The sequence below is a fragment of the Ailuropoda melanoleuca genome, chromosome 7 (genome assembly GCF_002007445.2).
Source record: "Ailuropoda melanoleuca isolate Jingjing chromosome 7, ASM200744v2, whole genome shotgun sequence".
Classification (NCBI taxonomy): domain Eukaryota; kingdom Metazoa; phylum Chordata; class Mammalia; order Carnivora; family Ursidae; genus Ailuropoda; species Ailuropoda melanoleuca.
Genome location: NC_048224.1, coordinates 140,428,610 through 140,453,888, shown reverse-complemented (window position 1 = coordinate 140,453,888; position 25,279 = coordinate 140,428,610). Strand labels below are relative to the sequence as shown.

Sequence of the window (25,279 nt, the reverse complement as noted above, 5' to 3'; positions counted from 1 at the left end):
GGAACAGCTCGAGACAGTCGCTATTCCTCGCTTTTCTCTCACACTGCGAACACTTCACGCTGGAGTGTCTGCGACCAGGACACCTCACCAGCACCCGGCTCAGTTCTGTGGCGGTCGCCATGGTTCTGTGGGTCACTGGGAGCACGGATCAGGACACACAACGGGGCCCACCTGGTCTGCCCCAGTCACGTGGTGGAAGGAAGCCAGAGATAAGCCCACGGTACGTTCTCTGCCGACTGCCAGGTCGTCAAATGAGAACATGCGGGAAGCGGCCTCGGCTGTGCCGCACCTGAACACGGGCCGAGCGCCATGGCCGTGCACGGAGCCCGATCTCCCCTGGAAGGTCGTCCACGCACGCAGGGTTGAGCTTCCTCGTTCATGTACGACTGGGAGACCGTCATGTAGGAAACAAAAAATGAGGCCCCATTCTGGATCCCTGCTGTTAGAAAAATGAGTGAGCATCACAACGGGCCAGGGAGAGGTAGTGCCGGTGCCATGGGGAAGGTGTGGGCGCAGGGGCAGACTCACAGCTACCAGTCAGTCCACAGGCTTTGTTCTGAGGCTGTTCCTCCTGCAACGGGCCGGGCTTTGTAAGTAGCAGTGGCCCCACGGGGTTGTTCTGGAGCAGACGGGAGACACTCCAAAGTCCGCCCACATCTAATTGGTAAAGATACTCTTCCCTTGCCCATAATCAAAAGTGACGCAGCTTTCTCGATGACGTGACAGTGTAGCCTGAGCCTAATATTTAACTGTTGTGTCCTGAGGTCAGAGCTGGGAGCCACATGGATTCTGTGCCCCAAAGTACAACTTTGTGACAGTGATGAACCAGTGCCCGGTCCTCCTCTTGAACCTGGAATCTGCGTGCCCATAAGTGTGAGCAGCCACTGGGTGTGAATCTGGGATGCGCGTGCCCGTGAGTGGGAGCAGGTGCTGGGTGCGGGCTCTCACGTCATCAGAGGCAAAGGGAAGGGGACACGCTGGGGGGTGGGCTCCTGTTTCTCCTTCATCCCAGACACCTGCCCAGGGTGTCTCCCCCAGAAAGGAAACCGAACTCTGATCAATCACTGATCGCCAATATCCGCCCTTCCATGGAACAGCTCAGAAGTCGAGCACGGTGGGAGTGGCTTTTTCACCCCCTGGTGTGAAAACTCTCTGATTCAACAGGACAGAGCTTGCANGCTTGCGGAGTGAGGCTTCTGGGCGTGCACATTGTCTAAGCTGGAGGTCTTTTAAGATGAATGTTTTCTTCCCAAGAAAACGTAGATATGTTACAACACACGTTCTCCAGACCTGTTGTGGATGTGGGTTCTACTAATCCAGTTGTTTTTTCCATACACTCTGAGCTGTTTTTAAATGAAAGCAATTATGTGCTCTGACAGATGTCACGGCTACCGTCCACCCCGCTAACAGGGCTCGGGGCACCGTCCTTGGCCTTCAGAGAGCCTCTTCCATACAGACTCTGATTAGCGACAGAGTGTGCTCTCTCCTGAAATCACACACCATTATCTCCCGTGGCCAGGCATTGAGTCACTGGCCCCGCCTCTCTATGAAGGGCATGTCCTCAGGAAGAAAGAGGAGCGCGGATGCAGGCCCCCCCCCACCCCCGCTCTGAGCAGAGATACAGGCTCCCACCGTCTGTGGCCTCAGTCCGACCTGCCCTTTAAGGATGCTGACTCAGTTCTTCCCGCTCTGAAGGAGCTTTCCTCGGAAGGACCCATGTGAAGCCCCCGGGGACACCGCAAGTCTGTCCCAGAGGCTCCTTCCTCCACCCCCGGCACACTGCTTCCCTTCGTCAGAAACCGAGGCAGGGCTGGGCCGGTGCGCGCTACCCCAGGGGGAGAAAACGTGGGAAGGCAACACGGCACCTCAACATCACTGTGGGAGTATTTGAAAGAAAAAAATGAAAATAATAAACTGGCTCTAAAACTTCAGGAATTCAATTTAGAAATCACTTCTTTTGGCTGTCTCCCCTAAAACACTGACAAGACTTTGTGCCCTAAATAAAGCATCGTTCAGCCTCTGGCTATATTCCACCAAATGCGTCAAGAAGGCCCTCGGACCACCCGGTCAACCAGGTCAACCTTCCAGAAGGTTCCTCCACACGGCCCTGTGCAGAACTTTCCACATGGACCCGAAGGTCCTGGGGGCTTTGTCCTGCAGGGACAAACCAGCCGCAGCGGGAAGGCATCAGTGGCTGAAGGGCCTGACAAATGTCCTGCTGGCTGGACCCTGGGCAGTGGGGATGGCTTCAAGCCCCATCATCCGTCCCCGCCGTCTGCCCTGCCCAGCTCACGCGGCACCCGTGGCAGTGGCATCCAGCGCACGTCCCTGATTCTCAAAGCATTTGAACTGCGCAGGAGCTGATTTTTAAGAAACGTGTTTGAGATTCCTTTTCTGTGTCGGGCACACCGGTGACAGGGTCTTCAGTGCACTCTGAGACCGCATCAGGTTGGTACAGGTCACCGCGGCAAAGAACCCCACCGCACCCCGGGGAAGGTCCAGCTCGGTCACGTGTCCCGGTGTGTATCTCACTTAGGGCAATCTTTGACAGTTTACAGAGGAATGCAGTAGGCCTGCCACACATATCTAGACATGTGGGACAGCCAAGTGTGGATTTCGTGGGCCGCCACACAGGTATGCACACCTGGGACACACAGCCATGTGTGCACGCCTGCATGGGCACATGGGTATATACCACTAAAGGGAAGTTCTCCAAACTCTGGGACGCCGTCATTTACCTTTTTTGTTCAAAGCCGGTTCCCAAACGCCCCACCCATCCTGGAGAGCCATCGACTGGAGACTCTGCCGTGCGTGGAGTGTACCTCAGTGTTCCCGTGCTCCAGTCAAGCAGAACACAGGCTTCACTTGAGGGAGGACATTCCAATCACCACATTCCTGTGGCACTTACGACACCAACTGCCTGGCAGACTAGGACACGTGCCCAGTGTCCCCATTCACAGGGGGCTACACGCATGTCCTGCACCAGGGACATTCACTGTCGTCGCTACTTTACAGATGGGGGACCCGGGTGGGGAGTGCCTTGGGATGGGCACGTGGTCAGATGGCAAATATGTCCGCGGCAGAAGCGGGCCTTCTGTGTGCATGGCATAATTAAAGAGACATGAAGGACAGGTGGTCTAACACACAGGACGCATGTCCCACCAGCTGTAGGACAAGCTGTGGGATGAGGGGCCAACCCCACACAGAAGTCAACAGCAACGCTCGGTGGGGTGGGCAGCCGCCACAGCGATGGCCCTAGGAGCAGGGCGGGTAACCGCCATCCCCACAGGGCCCACGGGAAACAAGGTCCCAGAGAGAAGCTCACCTTGGAGGAGACTATTCTGTTGTCGGGGTGCCTCTGCAGGATGTAGGCCTCAGCACCTGGGGGGGGCTCCCTGTGCCCCACGTAGATGGTCCGACTGTCCACACAGTTCTCTTCTCCAGCACACTGTGGAAAACAGAGCGGTGTTAGCGGGGGTGACAGCTCTCCCCAGAGTGCTGGCTGGAACACGCAGCCTCACCCGCACCACCTGTGCTGGGCCCCACCTGCCAAGGCCGGAGCCGCCCCCATCTCACTCAACCCCCACGGGCTACACACCCCAAAGGACCCATCTGAGCGGGAGGTCTGAGCCGACGGGGAAGCCCTTCTAAGCTGGTCGTCAGGGGAAGACCACGGCTGGGCTCCTGCACAGAGGGCTCAGCGCGATCCTCAGGCGTCCAACAGAAGACGGCAGCTGCTGGACACGTGGGAGCACATCTTTACTGAGCGGCTAAGACTTTGAGTGNATGAGTGCAGGACAGAGCCGTGAGCCGTCGCCAGTCTCCCTGCTCAAGGCTCTCCCGGGAAGAGCCGTGGCTGGGTTCTGACCCGTCTTCGTATTATTCAAAGGGTCGTGCCCACGAGGCACATGGCAAACATCTTCTGACCAGAAGAATCTTTACAACACTCATCCGACCCTATGCTGTCAGCACGGAGATGCCAAGACACCACAGCTACAGAGGAGAGACTAAGCTGCAGCCTGGCAGGCGGCCCGGCTCAGGGTCCTGGACCCCCACCCCCCAGGCCGGCAGCCCAGCTCAGGGTCCTGGATCTCCACCCCCCAGGCCGGCGGCCCGGCTCAGGGTCCTGGACCCCCACCCCCCAGGCCGGCGGCCCGGCTCAGGATCCTGGACCCCCACCCCTCAGGCCGGCGGCCCGGCTCAGGGTCCTGGCCCCCTCACCCCTCAGGCCGGCAGCCCAGCTCAGGATCCTGGACATGTGCCCCCCAGGCCGGCGGCCCGGCTCAGGGTCCTGGACCCCCACCCCCAAGGCCGGCAGCCCGGCTCAGGTCCTGGACATGTGCCCCTCAGGCTGGGAGCCCAGCTCAGGTCCTGGACATGTGCCCCCCAGGCTGGCGGCCCAGCTCAGGGCCCTGGCCTCACGTCCAGGCAGCCTGCTGGGCTACGGGAAGCGGTGGGGAAAAGGAGGTCAGTGTGACCGGACAGGAAGAAGGTGGGTCAGATCAAAGCTGAGACACAAGCGTCATGCAGGTCCACGGCGCCTGAGGACAGCCCCGCACCCGCAGCTGCTGACACGGACAGAGCGTGAAATGACGCGGGCAGCCCCGCAGGAGCCCGGGGTCTTCTGCCTCCCCCTTGTGGTGCCCACCCTTTGTGGGTCGGGGGCCCCCGCTCCTGAAGCCACACGGACGGGGTACTGTAAGCAGCGTCTCTGCTGGGTGAGCTCACGAGAGCCTCGGTCACCTCCCTGTTTTTGCTTATGTGCCATCGGTTTGCCCATCACCACCTTCTCGGGGTCAGGAGCCTGCAGGTGCCCCCAGCGCGAGCACACATTCCCTCCGCCAACGCCGCCTCCGTGCCTCCCGTCAGGGCCTAGCTTTCCAAGATGTCCCTGCAGACCAAGGGCAAAGACCAACCCCGGCTCCATAACTCCACCCGTGTTTCTGGACACGCTCAGCAGGGACGCAGGAAATGCACGATCCCTGGGAGAGAACGGGCGGCCCCTCACCGGCAGGAACTCGGGACATGGCCCGGCCAGGAGCCCGCTGCCCTACAGGAACCTGGTGCCGAGCCAGTGCGAGCCCTCCCTCACCGCCCCATGCCCCTTCCTGCTGCCTTCCCATTTCGGGGATGCTGACTCAAACGCCTCGCCTCGTTAAGAGCTTCACAGACCAATCTGTGGGTGTGAGAGTCAAGAAAACACGAGCCCCTGATATCCCTTTATTTCTCAGGACACGGCCAGGGGCTTCTCATTCCTGCAGATTTGCAGACTTAGTTGAAAAAGAATACACGATAAAGGAACCATGAAAGGAAAAGAAAAACATAAAAACGTTACTTTTTTTTTTAAGATTTTTTTTATTTATTTATGCGACAGAGATAGAGACAGCCAGCAAGAGAGGGAACACAAGCAGGGGGAGTGGGAGAGGAAGAAGCAGGCTTCCAGCGGAGGAGCCTGATGTGGGGCTCAATCCCACAATGCTGGGATCACGCCCTGAGCCGAAGGCAGACGCTTAACCGCCGTACCACCCAGTCGCCCCTAAAAACGTAACTTTTAATACAAATGTGAAAATCCTGAAAACCTTTCTCCCACCACTGGCTTTCGGCCCGACACCGACTACGGACGCACCAACCCTCCCGCTAGGCAGGTGGAGGCGCCCACTGTGCCCGGAGACGGGTCCCCCGTCTCTAGGGAGGCAGAGTCAGAATGAACGTTATCAAGGCCAATTCACATCCCCCACACTGTCTAGCGGACGCGTGCTGTTTTAACGTGATCACGTGACTCCTCAAATATGACCACACGGGGCAGTGCCAATGTACTGACTGCGCGTCAGGACCCTCTTCCTGCCTGCGGAACGACACCAGAAAGACACCGAGCGCCAACAAGCAGCAGGCCTCGCCTAAGTCATCGCAACAAAAAATCCACTTAGGAAGGAACCACGTACTTACTGGATGAGAGCTCGGCCCTGTGTGAGGACGCTACCTTCCCACCATTCCCTGAGGGACGGGAAGAAGCCATGAGCTTCTGGAAAGTCCCTTGCTCCTAAGAGCAGTTACAACTCGGTGGACTCGAAGGCTATCGGTGAGCTTCCAGCTGGCTTTGCTCACCATGTGGTCAGCATCACAGGGCCCAGGGAGGGACACCGAGGAAGGACATGTCCTGAGGTCAGGAACTTGCAGGGGATCTCACGCACGGCCCTGACAGGCAGGCAGCGTCTCTGGGTTCAGATCAAGACCAAGGTGAGTTCCGCGTGCTGTTCTCTGCATCAGTGTTCAACTCTAAGAAGGCTAAAACCAAATGAGCAAACTGTGGAGAACCCAACCAACAAGACGCTCTCAGAGACAGCCTGGCTCCTGATCACGCCCACATCCCATGCGCGTCCCGCAGCACACCGGCTGCAGGACCGCGGACGCATCGCTCAACAGTTCTGCGTCCAATGTTGTCAGCAAGATTCTGCTTCTCTGTCCATGTAGCAGTGAAAACAAACTTATTAGCCCCAATCGTATAATTTCGTAACCTAACCGGTCCTGAGCCAAACGTCAATCACACGGTCTGCGGTCCAGCGGCAGCGCACAGAAAGACATCATGTCACTCGGAGCTCTAAGCACGACGATGTGGGTCTTCATGAAACCTCCTGAGGGCAGGAAGACAGAGACACCAGCCTCTTTTTTTAGGGATTCATCTGAGATGGGACCAGTGATGGCGCCCAACACAGCCTCCATGACTTACACCTTGGAGTGCTGGAGACAGCCAGGGACGCGCATCACAACGCAAGGCTGAAGCTGCCTCCAACTGGTCTTTCTCAGCTCCCAGGCGGCACCAGAGGACAACTCCTGCACGCCCCCAAGGCTGGCGCCAAGTCCAATCTAAAGTGACCACCTAACCTATGGGAACACGCCCAAGCGCACTCCGGCCTCTGAGATGCAAGCCCACCCCCATGCCCGCCCTGCTCCCAGAGCGCCCACCCGCGGCTCGCGAAGAGAGGCAGCCGCTGCCTGGCGAGTTCCCAAACCCCAGACTCACAGAGGGGAGGAAGGAGTCTTTCTTCTTATTGCCACATGAACGAAACTGTCACATACAGAAACAAGGAAACAAACACAAAAAAGACAGCAGCTGACGGGGGAATGCGCAGCATCAGTGAGACTGTCAGAACCTTTTTCAGGAAGAACCACAAATAAGGAGGCTGGTTCAGGCAGCGAGTGAGATCAGTGGAGAGCAGACCCCACGTGCGCTGGGGGGCTCTGCGCTCTTAACCCGACGTACCCACCCGCGGACCCGAGTGCGAACGATGCCATCCCCTGAAGTGGCGGCACAATTCCCTGCAGGTCACACACCTCAGAGGACTCAGTGCTTCTGTCCCAGCGAGCTGGGAATGAAACCTCCACTTCCGTTCCAGAGCACGGAAAACACTAGACAAATACCATCATTCTGCTAACTCACAGGGTACGTTTCTGTCCAATCTGAAAAGATACAGATGTGGTTCATGTTGACAGACCATATGCTACTAACGAACTCTTAAAATACTAGTCACTGTGTAAACAGATCCCTTCACGCAGAAACGGCGTTAAATCAAGAACAGGTGTAGATGTGACTCTGTCGACAGAAATCTTACGTTCACACAGCAAACCCTCTGTCCTCCACTTCCAGTCTTGATAACGCAGCCGACTCTGAAGCGGGCTGAAGGTCCAGTCTGCTCAGATGACTGACTATTCGGGTAAACTGTTACTCAACAGCACACATCGGTGTTCACCATCACCAGCTGGTAGAAAACACGCACGGAAACCACAAGGAGACACCACTTCATGTGCCACGGGAGGCGAGGATGGGGACAAGGACACGTGGAGAGGGTGTGGGGAGCAGGGGCCTGTCACTGGTGGGAACGTGGACCGGTGCAGCCACTGTAGGAGACAGTCGCCATAACTGCACGCACACGTGTGTTCACAGCAGCACCGCTCGGAACACACGAGAGATGGGAACAACTGGAAAGTCAATGGACAGACAGACAAGGCTGGTCTACCCGCACCATGGGGTCACTACTCAACCATGAGAAGGACGCATGTCACAGCATGGGTGAACCTGGAAAACATACGTAAGGGAGAGACGCAGAGACAAGAGGCCATGTGTTGTAAGGTTCCATGAAATGTCCAGGACGGGCAAATCTGCAGAGACCGTGCTTGCCAGGGGCCAGGAGAGTGACCGCTAATGGTTCTTCTGGGGTGAGGAAAATGTTCTGATTGGGGGTGTGATAGGTGCACAGCACCGTGGCCATGTTCCAACAGACACAGACGCATCGCACATGTGCAAGGCCCCTGTGGTAGGCGAGTTACCCTCAGCAGCGATACGACAGATATTCCTGCTTTGTGAGTGGCTGTGTGGTCCGCATGCACACGAGATCACCACTTCTCACTTCAGGGACACGTCGAAGGTCACCCAGCTCCCGTGCACACTGCCATCCGTCCTTGACTCCCGCTTGCCCTTCTTCATTTTCTTGGACGGAGAGGTCATTCCTGTGTTTGAACCGCTTCCCCTTTCCAGTGTTCTGCGTAGACTCTAGAAACTGAGATGGAATCTCTCGCATAACCCTTTGAGGAAGTGAAAAATCCAGCGGGGGACATGACCGGGTAGGATCTGTGGCAAAACGCCTTGTGCCTGACGTACACAGTTGTTGTTCTGTATTCATCTGTGGGCAGATGACCGGTCACCTCAGTGAACGAGGAGGACGTGCGGCTAGCTGGCTCCGAGGCTCTTCGGTGCGCCGCTGAGAACAGCAGGCTCACACAGGGACCGGTCACCGCAGCTCACCTGGCAGACCTTGGTGCTGGCTCCAGTGGGAAGGGCTTCGGAGGTTACTAAGCTGGACCACCTCGTCTCAGGACCCTGCAGCGGCCAGAGCTCGCGCGACACGGCCAATGCAAGGTCTCCTCGTGGCTCCGGGCGAGCTCGCCCCATGTCAGCACCTGCTCACCTGTCCGCTGCAAGCAGACCCGTCTGGGCGGGAGGAGGGGGCAGGGCTCAGCGTGCCCCTCTGATTCATGTCCACGATGCCCACACAACCGTAGAGGAGCAACCAGGAAGGATGCCAAGGGTCAGGGCGGGGAGAGGGCCCACAGAGCGCCTTGCAGGCGGCAGCCCCGGGGACCCCGTGGCGGGGGGGCAGGACAGAGCCTCCTGGAAGGATCCGCGTGAGGCCGGAGGACACAGGCAGGCGCAGAGGGAGCGGCCAGGAGCCGGGAAGAGAACAGTGTGGCCGCCCCCACCCTCTGCCAGTCCAGGTGTGCCGCGACAGACATCCTCCCCCGAGATGGCTGCCGTTTTGAGAAAGGGTCACTGCCAGGAGCCACAGAGAAAATGTCACCACACATCACACTGACCCGGCTCTCCGAGCGTCCTGCAGGACTCCTTCCCTTGATCCTTCTTCTCTAAAGATGGTTCTGACGTTTGGATTGCCGCCGGAGAAGCCCAAACCTGTGTCGGTGGGCGTGGCGGTGTCTTTCCGGCAGGACGGCGGGATCTGGGGCGCAGGCGCAGGCTCAAGTCCGTTCAGCGTGGGTCCTGCTCTCCTGGCCCTCTGGGCTATCCTTCAAGCGGACTTCGGTAGAACCTGCCGGTTGACAGGCAGCCATCCCAAACCAAGAGCCACCACTGTGGGGGCCTGGACCCCAACAGGAAGACGTCAGAAAGGGCAGCAAAATGGCTTCGACAGGGTTCAGCGTTCACTGGCATCTTGAAAATGAGCGACACTACTCCGACTGTGTGGTCTCACCCACAACGAATAGTAAAGGACCAACCGAATGGGGCAGTGACTCTGAGGTCAGGCAGGGCCAGGGGCACCAAGGACTCCCCTGCAATTCAGTGCACGACCCAGGCTCCGTCCTATCCTTCCACGGACTGTGCCGCAGGGGCACACAAGGGGAAGGACGAGGAAGGACGAGGAAGGACGACAACGTAGCCAGGGAGCCTGCCTTCACACAGACCCACAGATTTCAGGATGAACCCAGTGGAAGAAAGGAGAAAGGAGCGTTCATCCAGAGCAGGTGGGGTGGGCCCCGCAGTGTTGGGGGGGAGAGGGCAGCAGGACCTTAGCCTGAAGCATGACCACGGCTCCCTGGGTGGTTGGGGAACTGCCTGGCTCTCGGGCTGGCCCCTGTTGGAAGTGCGGCCCAGCATCAGTGGTAAGGGGCTGATCCCAAACCGTGCGGGTGGGGGGCTGCACAGCTGTGGGTCAGAGCCGCAGTGTCCGGGCTGGGCTGACCCCTGTGCCCCATCACTGAGGACCATCGTGTGCTCCAAACACTTCCACTCGTGAGGGGTACCCCCGTGAGGAATTCAAACATACGGAAAACCCCAGAGCAGACAAATAAACGACCAGATTGAAGGAGGGTTAACGTTTTTGCCATGTTTGTACCTGGTGAATTTTTTTCAGAAATTAATTAGAAATAGAGATTTTTAATAAGCCATTTGAAAGTACTCACTTCCTCCTTCTTCTTAAAATTTTGGACAGTGAGGGAGGGAGAAAATATCATGCAACCTGCTGCAGGGGCGGGCCCCCCAGGGACACGGATGCCTCAAGGTCCGCCAACCGGCCTGTCCTGCCGTCCCCCCAACGTACTTCTGTGTCAAGCAGTGGAGGGGAGGAAGTCCAGCACCCCTGCGGCCTGGGGGAGAGTGAGTCTCTGCAGCAGCCCCCCTCCCGCCGCGTCCGTCTCTGGGCGCCTGACCGCTGTGCCGTACGCGCTCCAGACCTCTCTCCCGGGCCAACACCAGCTCCAGGACCGCGTGCACACTGCCTGTGAACTGTCTCTACTCCACAGAAAAATGGGCTTTTTTGACTTTTCCTTTGAACCGGTGATTGTGTGGTTCCCTTACGATGAGCAAAACACAATCTCACATTTGTATTTGCGTGAGAATCACGGTTCTACAGTTTTTTGAAAATTATCTTTCAACTGTGGGGGGCAGGGGATTCTGTAGTTTGGAACCCTGGCCCTAAACGGAGTTCGAGTAGGGTCCTGGGGTTTCAATCCCCAGATTCAGGCTCTGCTCAGCTCTCTCCAGCACGGCCCATATAGGCAGGACCAGGAATGTTCCAGAAAAGAAGAGAACAGAAGGATTACAACAGCTGTCTTATCACGCTGACATAAAGAAACTGAGAAAAAAACAAGGACACAAGTCGGCATCTACCTGACACTGCTGACGGCCCCCCTCATGCGGCCCCAAACCTCAGGGTGGTGACGGCTGTGGCAGCAGGGAAGGCCCGGCTTCATGCCGTCAGCAGCTGTCAGAGGCCACACCATGACCAGCCCCCCAGGGCCAGCAAAATGCCCCCTCCCTTCTTCATATGGGAACAGGAAGGCACAGCCACCCACCTGCTCCCGGGGAGTCCGCCACTGCCTCTCCAGGCTCTCCAGGGCAGAGTTAACTCCCACTTCACGGGCTGCAGTCACAGAGCAAACACAGGGCGGGGGGGAGCCTTTGTGGGACCCCCGCGGCTGGCGGAGAAGGGGGTTAGTGACCAGCTGGGAGGGGCTCGGGCAGGGCTCTGGAGAAGAGGAGAAAATGCTCTAAACACACTCAGGGCAACACTTGCCACACGGACTTGGGATGCACACGGGTCACGGGGGCTCAGGCCAGGCTCTGGTTAAGGAGACTGGACAAGGGAAAAGGCCCTTTCTCCTCAGTCTCCCTCCTGGCTCTGGCACGTCCACACATCACCTTCCTCCGTCAGCCTCAAGGCTCAGGTGCTCCCAGCACATTCAACAAGTAAGAATCAGCCATATGCAAAGGCTGATACAGAGCGGCCTCAAGGCCTGGCCGCTTCTCCACCAGACCTCCCAACAGCTAGGAAAGGGGACATCTGTAAATACCAGCTCCCCCAACGCCTTTCTAGAAAAAGACTCATAAACAGGGAATAATCCCAATAGGGCCCCACCACAGTCGTGTCAAACTTGTTTCTCCCATGCATGAGATGCCGGGGGGCATCCCAGAACTCCAGAAGGGCCAGGGGGTCCACAGTGACAGCCACACGTGCCAGAGCGGGCATCTGGGAGCAGCCTGTGCTCAGCTCACTTCCAACGTGGCCCAACCACCGCGGCCCCTCCGTTCCTGAGGGCAGATCCTCGTAGGTGTCCCTCAAAGTCCCCTAGCGTGGTAACAGCCTGAGTAACCACACCCCGCCAGCAAGGAGCTTGTCCCTGATGTCTCCTGTTACCTCCACTTGAGAAATGAAACTCAGAAGTTCGGTGACCTGCCCGGAGCACTGAGCATGCCAGTCCAAACCTGGCCTAGAAGCAAGTCTGTAGACGAGAAACCAAGTTGCAGAAACAGTTGCATCAAGTCTCTGACTCCACAGTGAGAGACGACTCACCTTGAAGGGTCACTCACACGGGCTCAGAGATCTCAGTCCCAGACAAGTACAAGGACAAGCTAATCCCCAAATGCAGGGCAGAACCCACCAGGCTCTGAAGTCCGGACCTCCGCAGTTCCTGACACGGGAGAGGTCGGATACGGCCGTCTGGGACTGTGACCGCGGCCGGCACATGCGTCAGGCTTCTCAAGAAGTCCGCAGAGCGGAACGCCATCCGGCCAGCACAGGGCGAGACAAGAAAGGTTCACACAGAGAAAAAAACATTCACATAAACCTTACCAGAAACCCCATGGTTCTCAAACTCTTTGAGGTAAGAAATACATTTTAGAACATTCAATTTTATTTTGTTTTTTCAGATTTATTTATTTGAGAGAGAGAGCACATGAGCAGGAGGGGCAGAGGGAGAGGGCACCCAAGCAGACTCCCCACTGAGCACAGAGCCCCACACGGGGCTCGATCCCACGACCTGAGCTGAAGCTGGGAGTCAAACGCTGAACCGCCTGAGCCACCAGGCACCCCATTTCAGGACATTCTAAATCAGCCGTGACCGGTGTGCATACGTGAGCACAGGAGGAAGCGTCGGGCCCCGGCGCACTCGTGCTCCCGGTCTGTGCTGTACACGGGGGCTTCCCGCTCACCGCGCTGTGGCCTGGGATCTGGGAAGGGCTGCTCGCGCTGCCGCGTGGCCTCTCAGAACCCCGGGCGTTTTGGGAGGGGCTCGCATGTCCTATGTCTGCAACCTGTGCGTCAGAATGCCAACCTCCTGAAGGGTCCCCGATTAACAATCTCCCAAACAGGGTCCGTTTCCTCCCACGGTGTCATCTTCCATCTCCCCAAAACACAATAAACGGAGACGCAGGGAAGCTCCTGATCTTAACACATCGCCCAGGAAAAGAAGCCAGTTCCTTAGTGGCGGCCTCATCACCCCTGAGCCCCGCGGGACCCAAAGCCTCGACTTCAGGACCTCTGACCTTGATGTTACAAAAGGCAAGAGATGGAGACCTGTCAGGGCTCAGCAGTTTCCAAACGGAGGGAAAATCCCAGAACCAGGTCTAATGAAATTAGCTTTCATGAAATTTCTGTTAGAAAACGGGTACGGTGAGGCCCGTGTGCCCTGGGCTCCGCGGCCCCAAGGAGCCCGCACAGCGGGAAGAAATGACCTGCGAGCACCGCCTCTCAGAGTCGGCTTTTCCTCGTTTCCACCCGTCTAACGTGCAACGTGGAAAATCAGTCCTATCTTCCCAAGAGACATGGTTAACACTCTCACAAATCCCGGTATTTCGAGGGTATTTATATCCTGCTGCTGAGCCAAAGAGCAGATCATGTGTCCAAATTATAAACGCAGGGCTATTTCGGCAATTAATTTTAAATCTACAAAGTGTCAAGATAAATACACCTACCGACCTCTTTCTCTTCACCGCAGTGTCCCTACACTGGCCAAAACCTCACAGCCATTCCTGTCCCACCAGCTGACGCGTGCAGAGGAAGCGATCGCAGGCAGGCCCCGGGGGCGAGCGCCCTTCAGAGGGAAGAGACACAGTGCCTCGCCGCCGGGTGGACCACGGAGGGATGGAAACGCTGCGTTACCAGCAGCAGAGGGAACGGGCTGTACTCAGGCCTCACCTCTTTCCCATTGCCTGCGCACCTCTTCCGGGATAGAGACAGGGGAGCTAAGCTGGGAGGGGGTGGGGTGGCCCGCAGAGGCTGCACTGGGCTGGCGCAGACTGGGGGGGGGGGCGGAGCGGGTTGCAGACCCCTCACCCACACACCGGCCACCCCAAGCCTCCGCTGACTTGGGAACACACACCATGTGGCTGCAGTGCCCACCTCCCCTCAGGTCCCCGCTTCACCCAGAGCCGTGAAAGCTCTCCCTCGCCCCCGGACAGCGGGGCACAGTGTGGTCAGGGTGGAGGTGAAGAGTGTGCCCCTCACGCGGGCCCTGTAGGTGTGGATGACAGACTTATGCACGGGGGCCGAATGCGTTGAGCCCCTGCAGACCTTAGTGCACAACAAGGACAAGCCCCCCCCCCAGCCCCGTGCTGCTGTCTTCCCAGGCCGGGCCTAGGACCCACGCTGACCAGCAGGTCTGCACAGAGCTAACCCCATGAAGCTGGAAGGGCACGGAACCTGCTGGGCATGGAGCCAGTGGACCCACAAGGCTCTGGAAACTAAGGTTCTGGCAGGAGTCTGAAGGCAAGATGGTGCGGGCTCAGTCACCCAGTAGTGCGAAGTTCGAAGTCAGAGCACCGTCTGTATACCCTCAGCCTCAGCAGCAAGGAAACCACAGAGCTGTGGTCACAACGCCCTCTTGCGATGGCCCATTCCAGAGGGCAGCTCTATGCTGGGGGCGGGGGGCGAGGCAGCCCCCCCACCTCATCGCCTGGGAGTGAGAAACCGTGTCCAACACCCACTCAGGGGACACACGGAGGTGGGTGGGCCATGATCCAGAGGGCCCCATAGATCTCCCTGTTCCTGGGGGGCCACAAGACACAGGTGAATTACAGGTCAAGCCCAAGGGTACGTGAAAGGTCCCCGTGGCCCCCCAACAAAAACACTCACAAACCATAGCTAACAGCACATTTGTACCTGGGATGCACGAAAGATCATCAAACTCAGTCCTAAAAAGATCAGTGACAAGGATTCAAACAGACATTTCTCCAAAGATCTTTGCCCAAACACCACAACTCTGTCTACACGGCACCACGTGACACATGCCGGTCACAGAGGCCCAAACACCGCGAGTCCGTCTACACGGCGCCACGCGAGAGAGAAGCCAGTCACAGAGGCCGAAACGCCGCGACTCCGTCTACACAGGGCCACGCGAGAGAGAAGCCAGTCACAGAGACCCGAACACCGTGACTCCGTCTACACGGGGCCACGTGAGAGAGAAGCCAGTCACAGAGGCCGAAACACCGCGAGTCCGTCTACACGGGGCCACGTGAGAGAGAAGCCAGTCACAGAGGCCGAAATGCCGCGACTCCGTCTACACGGGGCCACGCGAGAGAGAAGCCAGTCACAGAGACCCGAACACCATGACTCCGTCTACACGGGGCCACGTGAGAGAGAAGCCACAGAGGCCGAAATGCCGTGACTCCATCTACACGGGGCCACGTGAGAGAGAAGCCAGTCACAGAGGCCCGAACACCGCAACTCCGTCTACACAGGGCCACGCGTGAGAGAAGTCAGTCACAGAGGCCCAAACGCCGCGACTCCGTCTACACGGGGCCACGCGAGAGAGAAGCCAGTCACAGAGGCCCGAACACCGCGACGCTGTCTACACGGGGCCACGAGAGAGAAGCCAGTCACAGAGGCCAAAACACCGCGACTCCGTCTACACGGGGCCACGTGAGAGAGAAGCCAGTCACAGAGGCCGAAACACCGCGAGTCCGTCTACACGGGGCCACGTGAGAGAGAAGCCAGTCACAGAGGCCGAAATGCCGCGACTCCGTCTACACGGGGCCACGCGTGAGAGAAGCCAGTCACAGAGGCCGAAACACCGCGACTCCGTCTACACGGGGCCACGTGAGAGAGAAGCCAGTCACAGAGGCCCAAACATCGCGACTCCATCTACACGGGGCCACGCGAGAGAACAGTCAAGAGGCCCAAAGACTGCGAGTCCGTCTACACGGGGCCATGCGAGAGAGAAGCCAGTCACAGAGGCCCAAACACTGCGACTCTGTCTACACGTGGGGCNAGGGCCACGCGAGAGAAGCCAGTCACAGAGGCCCGAACACCACGACTCCAGCTACACGGGGCCATGCGAGAGAGAAGCCAGTCACAGAGGCCCAAACACTGCGACTCTGTCTACACGTGGGGCCACGGGAGAGACATGCCAATCACAGAGGCTCGGTCTACACAGCGCATACGGAAGGCAAGTCCACAGACACGGAAGGCAGACTGGTGGCGGCCAGGGGCTGGTGGGAAAGTGGGTGCTAATGGGAGCTGGGTAACGAAAATGGTGATGAAAATGTTTTCCAAATACACTGTGGTGGGGGATGTACTAAAAAGCACTGAACTGTATCCTTTAAAGAGCTGGGTGTTATGACATGTGAACCACATCCCAACAAAGCCGCTGGTTAGCTCTCCCCAGAAATCTGCAGGGTCACGGCTACGCTCACCCGTGTCGGGTCTGCGCCCCCGCCCCTGCCAGAGTCGCCCCCACTGCCCTCTCACGGCAGAGACATGGATTCTACCAGAGTCACTCCAGTTTGGGGAAACCGGATCATGTTTTTAAGGTTCTGTTTTTAATAAGATGCATTTTCTAACGGATAAACCCGAGTTCAACGTGTTTCCGAAGGAGCATATGTCTGACAGCTGGGGGACTCAGACGGAACTCGCTGCCGACGGAACAGGACGGACACCGCCAAGAGCAGGCACCGCCCGCTCCCACCGTGGACAGACCACATGGGACCACTCACTTCCGGGGCACGATCGTGGCTGAAGTGGCTGCTCCTCCCAGAAGGGAGAGGGGCTCCCCACACGTCCACCCAGACCCCCTCTGCCGCCCCAGGGATGACAAGAAGCCTCTGAACTCGGAATTCCATCAGAACACGGCCGAATGGCCACCCCCAATGGCACTCAGGCCGTCCCCGACGCGGCCGAAGCCCGGTTAGGACGCGGGGGAGCAGCCTGGTGCCAGAGTCAGAAAGCACACAGGACATGACAGACTGTCAAGGATAAGCTGAAGATCAATTTTAGCCCGTGTTAGTCACCTAATGGGAGTTTCGAATGTCCACTAAAACAAGCCAAACTGATTAGCGGAATTACGCGGTCGGGCTGGAACAGAAGCATGTAACCCGACCGCAGTCTCTTGGGTGGTCCTCCTGACAGCTGTCGTCCACGTTACAGGGATCCAGTGACAAAGCCAGTCCCGATTCTTGTGCCTCCTCAGAGCTTTCAAAGGCACCGCTTCCTGTTCGATGGGTAAGAAGCTAATACAGAGCTTAGGTGTTTCTAAAAATAGGCCCTCTCTGGCTCCTTCTCCACAAGCTCCCGCGTCCCAGCGGAGACAGCGCACGGTTGGCACCTGCCCCCCCAGCCCCCAGCCCCCAGGCCCGCCACTGTGCGCTCAGCTCCGCGGCCTGTGCCTGGTGGCTTCCACCCTGCTTCTGCAGGCCTCACACGGCACGATAACCAAAATCACGCTGCTGCGGCCTCCACTGGCCCAGCGTTCCCCGCCCTGCACCCAGCCGCTTGGCAGCCAGCGGGCAGGCCCGGACCTCAGAGCTCGTGGCTCTTTGTCCCCGGCAGACCGGAGTCCGGAGTCTCTGCCAGCACCACGTCCCACCATAATCACACGTAACGCCAGGCCAACGTGGGCTACTTTACTGCTCGGAACACATCTAAACACAAAATCATTTGGATCACAAAAGCACCAGTGATACTCACATCATCTGAAAACACTGCCCATCTGGAAACTGTGAACGTCAGCTGACCTAAGCTGAAACTTACTGGGTCTAGAATGGAAATAAGAATTCTAACCACAAATGACTTTCGGCCTGCCCTGGCCTCGCCTGACTCCGACAGTTCACGGTGGTGGAGACACGGAGCTCCGTGAAGAGCACGTGAACCAGGGCACGTCAAGGGCAGGAGAAGGGGACACCGCATCCAGAAGCTGAGGAGACAGGCAGCGTGAAAGCAAAACCCCCACCAAGGCATCCAACTCTACCCGCCAGGTCGTGGCTCACGGACAAATGCGACGTGCAGTGTTAACGTGAAAACGGTGGGGAAGTGGCCAAAACCAGCCCCCACCCCGGCTCCCCATCTACCTCCCCATCCCCTCCCCATCCCGGCTCCCCATCCCAGCTCCCCATCCCAGCTGCCCATCCCCTCCCCATCCCAGCTCCCCATCCCAGCTCCCTATCCATCCCAGCTCCCCATCCCCTCCCCATCCCAGCTCCCCATCCCAGCTCCCCATCTCAACTCCCCATCCCAGCTCCCCATTCACCTCCCCACCCCAGCTCCCCACCATGGCTTTGAAGGACTCCCTTGCAGTGGGCCTTCCCCTGCATTTGCAAACAAGTCGAGGGCTCCCAGGTAAACTCATGCAGGTCCGTCACCTTCCACCACCTACTTCTGTGTGTGTTGCAGAGGCTCCGGTCACTCAGACACAGGACGACAGTGGATCCCCACACGCCGGCCCGCAGATGGGCACAGCATCGCAGGACAACACGGAGGACGAGGGTCATGTCCCCACTGGAAGGAGGGCAGCAGAGCCAGGCTCAGGTGCCAGCTGACAGCCAGGGTGGCCTCTGTGAAGGAAGCCAGGGCCCACTGTTGGTCAACAAGGACCAACACTATTGACCAACAGCTGGAATCGAAGCTGACATCAGTGGGGGGGGGGCATCAGGTAGCGGAACAGGACGAATTCTGAGAGGGGCTCTGCGGGTGCTGGGGGCCTCCGGGAAGGACCAGACACTGGTCAGAGAATACAGCTGAGCCATGCTCAAGCCTGTCCCCCGTCTCCCGGGACATCGGCCACACCTGCCCTGCCCGGTGGGCTCCTCCCCCGACCAGCAAAGGCAGGGGTTGTGCCACTGTGAAATAATTACTGCCCTTCTGTGAGCCGGACGCCAAGGACTCCCATGGCCCACAGCACAGCACACTGCCCGGTGTCCCTGAGCAGACACGGACGTCGGATGCCCAGCAGTGTCCGAGCCTGTGGTCAGCAGCATGTGCTGACACCGGGAGGGCAGGGACCCTAGGAAAGCAGATCAGATTCCTCGGGACACAGGGCAGCAGGGCTGGGCACCCAGGTCCAACCCCTACACCTGTCCCAGGGCCGTGCCCCTCCTCTCCAGACGCGCCCTGGGCACAGCCACTTGCTGTGGCGGGAAGACGTCCAGTGTGTCCCTGGTTATTCACATCACAGTGCAGCTTCAGTACCGCCCGACAGTGAAACACCGTGAAGAGACCCGATCGCCCAAGCACACGGGTCACAGAGAGTGGCGCCCTGAGGACAGTGGGGGAAGCCAGCCAGCAGGAGAGATGCTCCCAGTCAAGGGCCAACCCCGGGACATCACAGACCGCTGTGAAGACTGCCACCCAGGAGGCCGGCGTGAAGACCACGCGATTTCGGTATTTACGTCCCACTACGGATTCTCTCCTTCCACAGATGAATTAGCCAGAAAATGACGCAAACGCACCAAATTCACAAACAAGAACGTGTTGGGATGAAATCGCAGCACTTCCGCTGCGGTGTAGACGCATTTTCTAAACACCGAGCCCACGTGTGAAGGCATGTGCAGGACCGCTGTGTAAACGGCACAGGGTGCGGGGATCCAGGCACAGCAGGCGCCCCCCGTGTGCACGCAGCCTGCCTGAGTCTGGCAGGAGTCTCTGGAACCCCAAAGTACAGACTCTGTTTTGGGGAAAATAACCACATTAGAGCAACCCGAGCCCAGAGGTCAGGGAAGGTCAGGGAACCTGCTCAGGTCCATGGCGAGTGCAGCCAAGAGGGGGCGCAGTGGTGACCGGCACAGGGTCACCTCTCACGGCCCGAGGCTCCTGACCCTGAGCTGTGGCCACTCCCCAGGGCGCCGAACAGGAAGCCCACGCTGGCTCTGCAGACTCAGTATGAAACCAAGAAGGGACAGCACCCGCTAACAAGCTTCACGCTGATTTCCCGTTGATGACATTTTGGACAGTCCTGGGTGAATAAACATACTCACTTTGCATGTGCCTGGGCAGTGTTCGGATGCCACGTGTGGCACATCCGTGGGCTGCACAGGGAGCCCCCCCCCCGCAGTGGACCGGGTGCCACTGCCCTGTCACCTGGAGTGGAGGCTGCTGGGGGCGCACGCAAGCCCCTCGCTGGAAGGGGCCAGCCTGCCCGCCAGGGCGCCGTCCGCCACAAGCCCACGGATGAGGGTGAGAAGTCAGGCCCTGGCTGGACTGAGGCGTGGGCCCCTGGGGTGACTGACTGTTGCCCGACACGTCCCCTCACTTCCCGACAGCGGCCCCACATCAACGGTTCTTCATTTTAAGAGCTGGTGACTCATCCCGAGAGCTGCCGTGCTCAGGGAGACAGAACTGCTCCCTCTGTGACTGAGGTTCACTAAGAGAATGTCGGTATTTTCTTCTTCCCTCCTTGGGCTGTTTCCTAAGCACCTGTGTCACAGACACTCCAGAGGGGCCATGGTTGGACGCAGGCCCGGGGCCGGTCGGGCAGGCTGGACCAAGAGGAGAGGCCACAGGGTCAGTGAGAGAAGCTTCCAGAAGCCGGAGCCACAGGCCAGAGGAGGGACTGTCAGTAGTGTCTGGGCCTCTGTGGGAGGTGGGCACTAACCAAGAGGCCCCAGGCACGAGGTGATGGAGGGCAGGGAGCACCTTCTCCCCAGAGGTACGCAGCAACCATCTGACTCGTCTGATGATCTTGAAAGGCAGCCGTCCAGGCCCCCTCCTTCCCAGCCACAGGTGACAAGCAGGCAGAGCACAAGTAGGAGCAGGGCTCCCGGCTCTCAGCTCTGCCAGACCGCAGGCCGGCCACAGGGCCTCCCTGAAGACAGCCGGTGGTGAAAGGCCATGGGGCAGTGGGACCACCCTGCTCCTGGTCAGCAGACCTGGCGGGGCCCCAGCAGCAGGAGGGACACCTGCGGGGGGGGCTGCAGCAGCAGGAGGGACACCTGGCGGGGCCCCCAGAAGCAGGAGGGACACCTGGGGGGCCCCCAGCAGCAGGAGGGATGTGAAGCACCCTCACAGTAAGACTCTCCGCTGGGGGAAGGGAAGGGGGGGAGCCTGCATTCAAGACCAAAGAGGAGGCTGCTGGGTAAAACGAGGCCTTCAGTGGTGCTATGGGGTTGTCAGCGATGGATGGAGCCTACCACAGAGCCAGGGCTGTCCTCGGAGCGCGACCGTGGGGGTGGGGAGCTCCCCCAGGAGCCCATGCATCTGCCCACCCACCCGCAGCTCCAACGTTCAGCAAGCTGCATTTTCCGTAAGGCGAGGTGCTGCACGCTGCAGGGTGGGGAAGACAGGTAAGGGACCAGTGCTGGGATGGCTGTGGAAGGCTGGGGAGGGAATGGGGACGTGCTGACCAGACCCCGCCTCCACCAGCCGGGAGGTCTGCCACCCTGCTCTGCTCTCGGCACACCAAGAGCAAGACGGTGCGTGCTCAGAGCCGTCACTGCAGCCGGACTCTGCTGCACCCTGGCTGTACGAGACCAGGTCCCGCAGATCCGGGCAGGGACCCCCACGCTCCCACACCGCAGCCCAGAGGCCCTAACCCACCACGGGGCGGTCACGAACAGTCGCTGACAGTGTCCTTGGACCCGATGATACAGGGTGGCCTGTCAAAGCAAGCTGTGGTAAAATTACTGCTCTTCCGGGATCCAAGGCACCACATGAAAAGCGCTCCTGGGAAGCAAAGCGTCATCACGCAGCCGGCCTTCTGATGCGAACACAGCTTCTCATGCTCCATCCGGTATCTGCGCCACCTCCCCCACCGCCAACAGACGGACAAGGATATCGTGGGGGACGCAGAGCTCCCCCAATGATAGTGACCGAAGTCACACGGCCTGGGGGGGGGGCTAAGGGTGTCACATGGCTTCCAGGGGTGTCTGCAGGGGGCGCGTGCGATGCCTGTCCCTGTGGCGGGTTATCAGCCAACAGCCGAGTCAATGAGCTGCTCCAGGTGACCCGTCTGGTGTCTGCTGGTGGCGGGAGGGGTGGGAAACGAGCCCACCCGCGCTCCAGCACTACACATGGCACAGCCAGACCCCACTCCCTTCTGCTGACAAACACTTCCTAATGTCCCCCTCGCCACGCGGGTCCTGAGGAGTAACCCGCCACGAAGCTGCTTCTAAAGGAAGATGGGAGGGCCCACACCTGCATGTCAGCCCGCCCGGCGCTGAAGCCTGTGGAGGGGCGTCCCAGGAACACACGGCTACCCGAGACTCCGGCACAACCCCGCACGGACACGCCTGCTTTCCACAGCGTTCCCACCGTCAGTGCGACTGTCCAAAACGGTAGCAGGTCCTGGTAAAGCTCCCAAGAACATAAAGTAAAATGTCCCTACAACTTGTGTAACAGCTGATGCTTAAATTTACCTGGGGTTTGTTGTAACAGATGTGCTAAGTCACGAAGAATCAGAAATGACCGTCACGAAGGACGGGGCTTTTATATCCCAGTTCTCTAGAAACAGACGGCGACGGGGAGTGGTCTGTGCCCACACCGCGCGCAGCCCAGAGGTGGGCTGTGAACTAGGAAGACGGCAGAGCTCGCTGCTGAAGATGGGCTTGCACCCAGGTCTGCAGATGTGGCTCCGACATCAGAAGTGATTTTCATGCCACGTGAGGGGGTTTCTTCATTTGCACTTGCACGCGGCTCGCTCCGAGACTCCTGGCCACTCTTCTGCTTGGACCGCGCCCCTCCGCTCAGTGCCTGGGAGACTGGGTGCAAGGTCAGCCTGGCCAGGAGCAGCGGGAACCCTCACGTGGACGAACACCGTGACATCCCAACAGCTCAGCCTCCGGGACAGAGCTCTGGGCAAGAAGTCACGTTCCGCCCTGGATGAACACACCGTCAGCTTCCTCCAGCGTGCAAATCCTAGGACACGGGGAGCATTTGTAAACAAACACTTTTTGTTTCTGATGTTTTGAACTTTATGATCCTGGATCAAATCATTCCAGAGACTGCCGTCTGAGCACACATGGGTGTGGAGGCTGCTGCCAGGCTGACAATAGCTGGGGGGGCGGGGAGCGAGGTGAGACTAGCCACTCGTGGACGCCCCGGGATGCTCTGCAGCTGTCACACCCCCCGGAGACCCCATCTGGGGCTTTCTCTTCTCCTTGCCTAACAAAATCAGTTTTTAGCACAACCACTCCAGCCACCGCTGGAGACTCAAGCCCCGGCCTCTCAGGGGTTGCCTTGCTGAATCGAGGCAGAGCAGTGTGTGATGGACGGAGCGGTTTGCCCCCCGCAAAGACCATGCCCTGACGGTCTTCAGGTCACAGCCCCTGACCTCGGAGCCTGGCCTCCAGCTTGACAGCAGCAAGAGAAACACCACACCACTTCTGCCGGGATCTATGAAGCCAGAAACAGTAACGGGAAAGGCAAGGTGTTTTCCAAACACTTAATGTCTATGCTTTTTTTTTTTTTTAAGACTTCATTTAGGTATTTGAGAACAAGAGGGAAGGAAGGAGGCAGAGGGAGAAGCAGACTCCCCGCCGAGCAGGGAGCCTGACATGGGGCTCGATCCAGGACCCTGGGATCACACCTGAGCTGCAGGCAGACGCTTCACCAACTGAGCCTCCCAGGCGTTCTCATGATAAGCAGTTTAATAGGAAATGGAACAATTTACCAATCTTTCTGAAAACACTTCTTATCCCTAGATATTTTTAAAGGAGACATTGAGTGCCCAGGTGAAGCCCTCAAATTTGATGGCTAATTGTCCCAAGGAGGCGGCAACCCCGTTACCCAATCTGACGGATGAAGGAAGAGAAAGACCCAGCAAGACGAAGGAGCTTCACCAAATGGGGCAGGTCCAGGGTAAAACCTGGGGGTCTGGCCCCCTATGCACGACCCCCAGCCCAGCCGAGCCAAGGCAAAGGGCCCTGTGTGCTGTTCTGGCCGGTCGGGACCAGGAGCAGGGAGGTAAGATTCCAGGGACTCACGCTGCAGATGCAGTAATAATTAAGAGGAGAATAAAAAACTCGGAGGTGTTAGTTTCCAGGATCTTGATAAGATCCAAACGCCACAGTAACAGGAATCATACTTAATGTCAGTTCGATCTTCTATCAGGGTCAGAAACTCAAAAACGGGGAGGCAAGCGAGGGAAGTGGCAGGTGTGCGGCCGTCGTCCCAGGGGCAGCCATGGGGATGCAGGAGAATGGGCTCCTGTCCCTGCTGCAGGGCCCCTGGCTGAGCCCGGGAGCTTCCAGGCCTTTTGAAAACAGCCACCAGCACAAGCCAGGATGTCTGCTGCGAAGGTGTGGCCACCCCACCACCACTGGCTACAAAAAACGCCTGTGCGATGAACACACAAAACGTTTGCTACGGAGAAAACTAACTCTCATCCCCCCCCAGGCCACGGCATTTTCAATCCCAGCTTGATTCTGTCAAATTCGTATCAAAGCAATAAACACTGATTAGCTGCTGTGAACGCTACCATGCTAGCCGTCCTAACCAAACGCGACGCAGCGCCCGGGAGCCTCGGGTCCGGAAACACTCTGGCTTTGAATGTGTATTTAAAGTCAGTCAGACTGGCTGGGAGAAAGTCAGCAGGTATGTTAGGACAGGACCTTTGCAGAAGCACAGCAGCCCTCCTGGTCCTGAGAGGAACCGCATGACTCATGTTCCCCATCGGCTCCGTGCACGGCGACTCCTGCTCTCATCGTTGCCGTTGCCGGGACCCGGCCTGGCAGCACGCTGCCGTCGACACGGAGCTTCCAACTGGCCTTCCTCGCAAGCTGCCGAGCTGCGGCCACCGCGGGGGCACGTGGACGCAGGGCGCACACGACAGGCCCGTGTGCCGGCCACATGACACCTTGTCGTCCACTGTGTGCGTGAAAGCAGCTCGCACGAAAAATGCACGACTGTCACTGGGTGCTGACTGCAGCCCCCCGAGGATGAACGCACACAAGTCTGTTCTAACGAACACACAGCCCCTCACGGATTTGCCATTTCAGACTCGACGTCACTCTGGCAAAACAGGAGTAAAAGGAACTGGCTTATAAGAAAATGAAACAAAACAAAACAAAAGCTTCCAAGACAGGCTCCAGAGCCCTTCCAGACGCACTCAGAGCATCTGAAACACAGCAAACGGAGAAAGAACCCAGGCTCCTTTGACGTCAGAGTGAAAGTCCATTGGCGGAGCCGCCCGCGGGGACAGAAGTTTATTGGTGGTAAAGTTCAGTGAACTGCTAACGTAACCCAAGCGGGAGTCACGGCTAGCTTGGACGCCTGTGCTCTGTGACTCAGGG

The 25,279-nt window shown here is 58.5% G+C and overlaps 1 protein-coding gene across 13 annotated transcripts in view; it reads right to left on the bottom strand.

The window, feature by feature from the left end:
* Window positions 1-25,279, bottom strand: part of ATP11A (ATPase phospholipid transporting 11A) — a 98,887-nt gene that overhangs the window by 61,480 nt on the left and 12,128 nt on the right. For all 13 annotated transcript variants that reach the window (XR_004626836.1, XR_004626837.1, XM_034665503.1 and 10 more), the window contains exon 2: window positions 3,326-3,448. Coding sequence is in view for 11 of the 13 variants with exons in the window: in XM_034665503.1 (XP_034521394.1) it covers window positions 3,326-3,448 (123 nt within the window). In the remaining 2 variants the exon portion in view is untranslated. The remainder of the gene's footprint in view (window positions 1-3,325; window positions 3,449-25,279) is intronic.